The sequence below is a fragment of the Bos javanicus genome, chromosome 25, assembly GCF_032452875.1.
Source record: "Bos javanicus breed banteng chromosome 25, ARS-OSU_banteng_1.0, whole genome shotgun sequence".
Taxonomy (NCBI): domain Eukaryota; kingdom Metazoa; phylum Chordata; class Mammalia; order Artiodactyla; family Bovidae; genus Bos; species Bos javanicus.
Window position 1 is genome coordinate 33,471,963 of NC_083892.1, and position 8,596 is coordinate 33,480,558.

At 55.2% G+C, this 8,596-nt stretch overlaps 1 protein-coding gene, 1 long non-coding RNA gene and 1 other non-coding gene across 4 annotated transcripts; 1 reads left to right on the forward strand and 2 right to left on the reverse strand.

The window, feature by feature from the left end:
* The first annotated feature begins 2,762 nt into the window (after positions 1 to 2,762).
* ABHD11 (abhydrolase domain containing 11) lies at positions 2,763 to 5,344 on the forward strand. 2 transcript variants are annotated; one of them, XM_061401894.1, is made up of 6 exons: positions 2,763 to 3,062; positions 3,236 to 3,371; positions 4,054 to 4,227; positions 4,375 to 4,545; positions 4,645 to 4,826; positions 5,055 to 5,344. In XM_061401894.1, the coding sequence occupies exons 1-6, from the start codon at positions 2,947 to 2,949 to the stop codon at positions 5,185 to 5,187; spliced, it is 912 nt and encodes a 303-aa protein (XP_061257878.1). In that variant the 5' UTR covers positions 2,763 to 2,946; the 3' UTR covers positions 5,188 to 5,344. The 2 variants fall into 2 exon arrangements, with proteins under 2 accessions (XP_061257878.1, XP_061257879.1); XM_061401895.1 differs by lacking the exon at positions 4,054 to 4,227 and having other exon boundaries at positions 2,847 to 3,062.
* Positions 5,305 to 6,569, reverse strand: LOC133238607 (uncharacterized). The gene is made up of 4 exons (XR_009733578.1): positions 6,350 to 6,569; positions 5,949 to 6,043; positions 5,596 to 5,716; positions 5,305 to 5,510 (listed from the first exon to the last, which is right to left on the reverse strand). It is a non-coding gene; the product is annotated as an uncharacterized LOC133238607 (long non-coding RNA).
* Positions 6,570 to 8,178: 1,609 nt separating this feature from the next.
* TRNAQ-UUG (transfer RNA glutamine (anticodon UUG)) lies at positions 8,179 to 8,258 on the reverse strand. The gene is given in 2 exon segments: positions 8,179 to 8,213; positions 8,222 to 8,258. It is a non-coding gene; the product is annotated as a tRNA-Gln (tRNA).
* Between the last annotated feature and the right edge of the window lie 338 nt (positions 8,259 to 8,596).

Below are 8,596 nucleotides of genomic sequence, written 5' to 3' on the forward strand. Positions count from 1 at the left end.
TCACCAGCTGGCTCAAGATGGGGGCCACTTTATTAGGCAAGGCATTGATGATGCCATGTAATTAGGATGCTTGTAACTGTACTGACTCCATCAGGCTTGTCCTAAGGAGGTAGGGGAGAAGCCAGTGTAACCCTGGCTGGCCCAGGTACCATGTCCTTGAAGGAGTGACCCAGCCACCAGCTGAACTGACACCTAAGCCTCAGCTGGTGCCTGACTCTCTCCATGATCATTAAGTAAAATTACTATTGCTCTTTGCACCAGATGAACAAAACATGACCAGGGGCTTCCAGGAACATCCAGCCTATGGTGGACATATAGAAGGTCGGACTCTTGACAAATGCTTTGAGAACATGGGGTGGAAGAGATTAGTTTCAACTGGGTAAATCTGGAGAGGTTTGAGAAAAAGGTGGCAGTTATCCTGGACCTTAAAAGATGTGGAGGATGGCCAACTGGCTATTTGGATGGTGGTACAGCACTGAAAGCAGGAGAAGGGGATGACAGAGGACGAGATGGTTGGACGGCATCACCAACCCAATGGACATGAGTTTGAGCAAGTTCCGGGAGATGGTGAAGGACAGAGAAGCCTGGTGTGCTGCAGTCCACAGGGTCGCAGAGTCAGACAAGACTGAGTGACTGAAGAACAACACAGCTCCCCAGTGGGAAGTAGCAGGGGTTTTTGTAGCCACGGGTTCCAGGAAACAAACTCACTCAGAAGGACAATGCAGATAGTGGAGTGAAGTTTATTACACCGGCGGGCCCAAGGCAGAGTCTCCTCTTAGCCAAGGACCCCAACCAGTTTTTGTGAAAACCTTATATACCCTAAGTGTACGTGCCCAAACCCACGTCCCCAAATTCCCTGAAACTAGTCTGAACAAAGGAAGAGAAAGATACAAAGTTAACCCACGATTCATATGCCTTAAGTCTGGGTAGTTAACAGTGGACAATTATCAATAGGCCTGTGGTCATACCCCAATAAGCATAATAGAACTTATGATTCTATTTGGTTACACAGATAATTAGGGTATTCTTTTAGGCAATGGAGAGTCTAGGTATGAGCCCTGGGGTTCTTCCATCCAGGGTGCCTGGTTTTCCAGTTGGTATGTCATTTCCATAGATACTGGGCGTAGAGCTCAAAGTCCACAGCCCGGCCCAAGATGAAGTCCTGCTTTCAAGATGGAGCCTGTTCTGTCTGTTTCCTCCTTCAGGGTAAGGACCTGAAGGGAGGTGTGTAGTGTAGTCTTTAGGGGTGCCTGGTTGGTCTGCACCACATGCCTTATAGGATCTTAGTTCCCCAACAGAAATTGACTCAGGACCCTCACCAGTGAGAACGCAGAGTCCTAACCACTGGACCACCAGGGAATTCCCCTTGATGTTTGTTTGTTTTTAAACAGATAAGCTATTTTATTTGTTTGGCTGTCTTTGGTCTTAGCATGCAGGATCTTTAATCCTCGTTTCAGCATGCAGGATCATATATATATATATAATTTCATTTGCTTGTTTTTGGCTGTGCTGGGTCTTCGTTGTTGCACGGGCTTTTCTCTAGTTGCAGCGAGTGGGGGCTACACTTTGTTGCAATTCAAGGGCTTCTCATTGTGGTGGCTTCTCTTGTTGCAGCTCCTGGGCTCTAGGACACAGGCTCAATAGTTACAGCGCAGGGGACCAGTTACTCCGTAAAATGTGGGATCTTCCCAGACCAGGGATAAGACTGGCATCTATTGCATCGCAGGCAGAGATTCTCCACCACTGAGCCACCAGGGAAGCCCATGCAGAATCTTTGTTGCAGCATGTTCCCTAACCAGGTGTCAAACCCAGGCCTCTGCATTGGGAGCACAGTCTTAGCCACTGGCCCACCAAGGAAGTCCCTCCCCTGATGGTTTCTGAGCAGAAGAATGCCTTAGAAAGAGCAGCTACTCTTGTAACTGCTGAAGGTTCTACTGCTGCGGAAGCCAGCTGAGACCTGAGACGTCGCCACTGCCACATTAGCCCAGACAAGGAAGAGAACATGGCAGCCCGTCAGGGTTCCAAAAAGGGGGTGACATCCCTGCACGATGTGCTGAGCGGGTGGGAGGATTATTTATTATTTCTCTGCTGATAAATGGGGGGCGTGGTGAGCACAGCTGAACCCAATACAGCTCAGTGCACTAAGCAAATGCCCTCTCTAGTACAAACAACTGGCCTCCCACCTTGACTCGAAGACCAGAGATTCCGGTTCTACTGCTTGTAAAAGTTATTTGCCTCGGTTTCCCCATCTGTAAAGGGCGGGGAGGCGGGAAGGTTGGAGACGACCTCCAGAGTCTCTCCGAGCTCCTTCTAGAGTCGACTTCAAGATTAGTGAGAGTTGTTCTGCTCCTTCCGGCCTGCCTGGGCCCGCGGCAGTGGAGCACGGCGCCTCCAAGCTGGCGTCTCGGCGAGGGGAGCCACTCCGGCCGCCGCCCGCCGCACAGAAAATACCGCATCTACCCAAGCCGGCGCTAGAGGGCAGAGGAGCAGGCCGCAGCAGGGCCAGGCCGGACTTCAGCGGATTGCCAAGGATCTGCCCCGCGACCAGAGTTCAAGCCCAAACCCCGTGACTACATCCTGAGCGACCGAGACCAGACTCCAAAACGAAAGCTCTGATTCCCGGCATAGGTTCTCCACTTGGGAGGAGCCGAGAGGGAGCTCAGCGTGGCGGGGTCAGGGTGTTGGGTGGCTCCGCCCGGAGCGTGGCCAGGGGCGGGGCTCTCGCCTGTGGGCGTGGCACCCGCAGGGTTACGTACGGGCGAAAGGGGCGGAGCCTAGAAGAGAGACATGTTTCCGGGATTACGTAAGGAGACGTGAGCGAAGGCGGGGCGCTCCGCGCTAGGGGGCGGGGAGAAGCCGGAGCTCCGGCCGGAATTGGGCGAGGCCCTGAGCGAGGCGGAGCCAAGGGGACAGCACGAGGTGCGCGCCGGGTAGCAGATCCTGGAGATGCTCCGCTGGACGCGTGCTTGGACGGCCCCCTATAGGGGGATCGGCCTCTCCAATTCGAGCTTCTCCAGACTGCCTATCGCACCCAGCAGCAGTCAAGGCGGCACCGAGCCGAGGTCAGTCAAGGGCGTCCGCTGGGAGGCCGTCCCTCGCTCCTCCCCCCGCGACCCCCCGCCCCCCGAGTTTGTCCCAGTTGGCTCCGCTTCCTCCGCTTGGGCCCTCCCTCTCCCAGGCCACTCGCTTCCCCTGCTGGCTCAGACACTTCTCCCACCCTCGTTCCTCCCGCCAGACCGGTGCGGCTTTCCTACAAGCTTCTGGACGGCGAGGCAGCTAGCCCCGCCCTTGTCTTTCTGCATGGGCTCTTCGGCAGCAAAACCAACTTCAACTTCGTCGCCAAGGCCCTGGCTCAGCAGACAGGCCGGAGGGTGAGCTTCTGGAGTCGGCGGGGCCCTGAGGGAGGTGGGGTCTGGGTGGGCGGGGCCCTAGAGGAGGCCGAGGTGTGGCCAGCTTCTCTGTCCCTAACGCTTGGGAGCGGCGGGTCTCTCTGATAAGAAATCAAAGAAGAGATTGACCTTCTGAGGTTGGAGGCTCCAGGGCAGACCCAGGCCCACGACGAACCCCATTCATTCCCTGGTGCTTTCACCCACCCAGTCCTTCATTCGTATTATAGATCTCCGTCTGTGTGATCCACCCTGACTTAGCCTCTGCTCTCAGATACCTAGGCACCAACATCCTGCCCGCTAAGGGGGCCAGACCCTGCTTGTTCACCAGGGGATGACGGGCTTTCCACCTCCTGCAGCTGCCCGCCCTGCTGTGCTCCAGCTGTTGCCAGTTCTTGCTGTCTGCTTTCTCTGTAGCTGTCAGCCAGCTAGGCCAAATGTCTGGAGATGTGGTCACACTCCTTGGGCCTTCTGGCACAGTGGCTCCGGTTCTTCATCTGGGCCACCAAGGTCTGAGAACGGGGGTCTTCTCACCATCCGGGCCCTTTCCCCCTTCTGGATCTCCCCCACCCCGGGCTCTCCACCTCCCTCAGCTTGCAGATCTGCCAGGCTTTTGGCTCTGCCCTGACTGGATGCTAGCGCTGCTCCCCACCTCCCGCTTCCCCAGGTGCTGACAGTGGATGCTCGGAACCATGGTGAGAGCTCCCACAGCCCAGACATGAGCTACGAGGCCATGAGCAAGGATCTGCAAGACCTCCTACCCCACCTGGGCCTGGTGCCCTGCGTCCTCATTGGCCACAGCATGGGAGGCAGGACCGCCATGCTGCTGGCACTTCAGAGGGTGAGCCGTCTCTCTCCAGGGCTTCCTCCTATCTGTTGTCGACCCTGAGCGCTCAGCAGGCAGCCTGGAACTCCAGCGAGCCTTGGATGGCCGAGTTCCAGATCCAGGAACCTGCCCTAAGGTACCCAGTCTGCTTCTCTCCCGCAGCCAGAGCTGGTGGAGCGCCTGATTGCCGTGGACATCAGCCAAGTGGAGACCACATCCAGCTCGAACTTTCCAAACTACGTTGCAGCCATGAGGGCCGTGGACATGGCGAATGAGGCGTCCCTTTCCGGCGCCCGAAAACTGGCCGATGAAAGGCTCCGCTCTGTTATCCAGGTAATGCACGCAAGCCCCTGCGTGGTGTGGGCAGAGGAAGAGTGGCAGCCCCAGGCCTCACACAGAACCTCCCACCCCGCAACTGCGGGACCCCCACAGAGCGCGAGCATTCGGCAGTTGCTGCTCACCAACCTGGTGGAGGTGGACGGGCGCTTCGTGTGGAGGCTGAACTTGGACGCCTTGGCCCAGCACTTGGACAAGATCTTGGACTTCCCCTCACGACAAGAAACCTACTCTGGGCCAACCCTCTTCCTCCGGGGTGGAAACTCTCAATTCCTGCTGTAAGCCAGGCTGGGTGGTAGGGACGGGCATACCCGACTTACCCAGCCCCTCAGCCTGCCTTGGGGAGGGCTGGGGTGTGGGTAAGGGGTGCCTGAAAACCGGAAACACCACTGGGCACATAGACTCACGTGGTTCTCCCTCTTTCCCCGCTTGGCCTCTGTGTCCCTCCTTCTCTCTCCACTTTCCTCCTGTCATCCCTTCTCGGCTGCCTTCTCTCTGGTGTTCAGTCCCAGCCACTACCCTGAGATTAGGCGGCTGTTTCCTCGGGCCCAGATGCAGACTGTGCCGAACGCTGGCCACTGGGTCCATAGCGACCGCCCACAGGACTTCATGGCGGCAGTCCAAAGCTTCCTGGCCTAAGGGTTGCTGGCCAGAGGGGACGTGAAACCCCAGGCGTCAAGGCTCTGTATCCTGCTCCTTGTTTCTGTACAGAAGCACTCAGGTGGGCACTCCAAGGGCATGAGGATTCAGAAGGGGTCAGACCTCAAACTTTAATGAATAAAGACACTCCTCCCAAGGTCTTGGGCTGAGCTTTCTCACCGCCAGCGTCCCCACCGACTCAGGGGGAATCGGATCCAGGGGGTCCTGGCAGTTCCAGGGTCTGCGGGGGCTCCCGGAGCGCCCCGGGACTCTCTCTGCAGCTGACTCTCAACCTGCTGCCTCACCAGCCATTGCATGTCCTCCTGGGGGCCAGGAGAGCAGGGTCAGGGGCCAGGCCTGTGCTTGTCTGGCCCTGCCTCCCAGGCCCGGCCGGCACACCCACCTTACCTCCCAGGCCTCCACCTCCTGCCTCAGTCTCAGCTTCTCCTCCAGAACTTCCAGCAGTTGGGCCTCCACAGCACGCAGCTTGGCTCTGCAGGTGTCCAGCTCAGCCTCCACGGCCCGCTTCCTGATGGGGGCAGAGAGCAGCCTGAGGCTCAGGCCCTGCAGACATAATTCTGGGCCCTGGGGGTGGACCAGTGTGGCCACAGCCCCCTGCCTTGGGACAGTATTCGTACAAGTATCTATGCAGCTTTCCTCCCAGGAATGCCCGACTTCCCCGCTTCCCCTCCTGGCAGGACAGAGCCTCGATGGGGAGCCATCCACCGCCCTCCCAACCCCCGCAAGCAGCTGCCTCTCACTTGGCGATAGCGTCATCTCGCTCCCGGAGGACCTGGTCCAGCGAAGGCTCTGTCTGGGTGTCCCCCAGTGCTCCAGCTGCTTGGGATTCCTGGCTCTGCAGTCGGGCGACAGAGGAGGGAACAGGGGTTTCTGGGTCTTGCCTGGATGAGGTGCCCCACGTGGCCCTTCCGCCCTGACCTTGATCCTGATGCCGATGTCAGGAGGGGAAGGGTCTGAGACACTTTGCACCTGCCCACCAGTGCCCTAGTCTCTGCTTCCTGCTGAGGGGATAGTAGGTGTGGCCCCCCTCTTTCCACCTAACAGGGAGCAGAGGGGCTGGGTGTTTGGACCCCCAGGGAGGAAAGGCATTCTTATCCGATCCCCACGAAAGGGGCGAAGTGGCTTCCGAAGGACAACTTACCCCTCGAGGGCCCCAGACTGAGAGGGTGGCCTGGCGACTGGGACTCTTGTCAGCGGGGTGGGGCAGGCGGAGGACATGGCCCTTTGCCCTTGCTTCCTGTCCGGGCACTCCCTGTCAGGCCCCACCCCCGGCCGGCTGGCGGTGCCCTTGTCTCCCCTCCTGGAACCCTCTGGCCAGACCCAGTTTTCTCAGCCCCTTCCTTGCCCAGTCATTCATGCCCTGCACCTCAAGGGGGCGCTCCACTCATATCAGGAAATGAGAAAGGAGCGTGAGAGCCTGTGCTCAGTGACTTTAGTCCTGTCAGACTCTGTGACCCTGTGGACTGCAGCACCCAGGCTCCTCTGTCCATGGGATTCTCCAGGGAAGAATAATGGAGTGGGTTGCCATTTCCTCCTCCAGGGGATCTTCCTGATCCGGGGATCAAACCCACTTCTCCTGCAGCTCCTTCATTGACAGGCAGATTCTTCACCACTGAGCCACCTGGGAAGCCAGATGAGAAAGGAGGGACAGAGCCCAGCTGGCTCCAGTGCTGAGACTGGTGCCCCACCCCCCTATCCTGCAGAGCTGGCATCCTGGAACCCTGAATGAACGGCATCATCCATATAACCAGAACCAGAAGGGAAATAGGTCTAACTAGGCAAATTTCTCCTAACATCTTAGCAAAAACAGTTCCCATTTGGGGATTCCCAGGCAGTGTAGTGGTTAGGGCTCCATGCTCTCACTGCCAGGGGCTTAGGTTCAATCTCTTGTCAGAGAACTAAAATCCCACAAGTTGCATAGCAAAAAAAAAAAATTCTAACATCTTGAACATCCATCCTCCCTAGAAATATCCTCCAGTATTCCTACATTATTGCTCATTATCCCCCGAATACTCCCCACATTCTGATCCTGGAGCGTGGGTGGGGATGGGGAGGTCTCGGAATCTCAGTATCCCACACCTTCCTAGCTGCAACCGCTGAGTGCCCAGGTGACATCAAAGATATAAAAGGGCTTCCCCTTTGAGAGACCTCTGCAGCACATGTCCACCTTGGACATTAGACCCTCGGTCCTGCTCTAAACAGTATATCCTTCCAAGATCCCCACTAGGAAGCTCCCTGCAGACATGACTCCTGATGGTCCGTGGGTCCCACTCAGCCAGGTGCACCTCCAACAGCCAGACATCCCAGTTTCTTTGACTGAACCCCGGTGAAGAGGTAGAACTGAGCTGTACCCCTAAACACCCCTTTTGTGGAAGTTTGCATTCAGTGTATTTCCGGAGGAGGCTACTCTGTCATGATCCAGACAGGACCCCTGCTCTCGGAACTCTGGGTATTATCAGAGAAGGGTGTTAGAGAGCCCAGGGACAGGGGGAGCACAGAGGGCCCTCACATCCAGTCATGGGGATTCCACAGGAGCTTGTCTGAAAATGAGTCCTGAAGGCCAGCCGGAGTCAGCCAGAAGGGCTAACATTCATGCCAGGCTAAAATTCATGATGTTTATTTTAACTTTTTTCTTTGAAACAATTTCAAACTGTAATGTCCCCCCCAAAAAAAAATTCCTTTTAGGGTAAAAAAAAAAAAAAAAAATCTAGTGTAAAACATTGCTCCCAGTTGTCACATCTCTCTCCCTCAATCTAGAACAACTTTGCAAACTTTCTTTGAATTTTGACCTTGGCGTGTTTGAAGATTACAGGGAAGTTATTTTGTAGACTGGCCTGTTCTTTGATATGGGTTTGTTCGTTCCTCCCGCGCATTTAAACAACTGTTACACATTTTGGGCAGAAATATCACAAAAAAAAGATGCTGTGGGTTTTTTTGTTTTGCTGCACCGCGGAGCCTGTGGGATCTTAGTTCCCTGAACGGGGATTGAACCCAAGCCATGGCAGTGAAAGCGCCAAAGTGCCAAGTCCTAACCACTGGACCACCAGGGAATTCCCGATGCTGTGTTCTTACATCCAGTATCATTTGGAACCATGACTGGTGGTGCTGGTAATATTGATCATTTGATCATAATTAGTATTGAGAAAATGAGGTATTTTATGATCATAGGTTTCAGCATCCATTGATGTATCTTGTCTGAATTAATACAATGGCTTGCAAATGGAGTTTTCCAGTTTAATAATTTCTTCCGCATTTATTAGTTGGTCTTCTATTATTAATATAAAGAAGAACTTTTACTTCACCCCATTTATTCATTTTACTTATGTCAGGTGGACTTGTGATATTCTAATATATTCAGTAGGCTATAACACATTCTTATCATTTATTT

Coding starts and splice junctions, on each gene's coding strand:
- ABHD11 (XM_061401894.1), top strand. CDS start 2,947: ATGCTCCGCTGGACGCGTGCTTGGACGGCCCCCTATAGGGGGATCGGC. Junction 3,372..4,053: donor CTCAGCAGACAGGCCGGAGG/GTGAGCTTCTGG, acceptor CCGCTTCCCCAG/GTGCTGACAGTGGATGCTCG. Junction 4,827..5,054: donor GGAAACTCTCAATTCCTGCT/GTAAGCCAGGCT, acceptor TCTGGTGTTCAG/TCCCAGCCACTACCCTGAGA.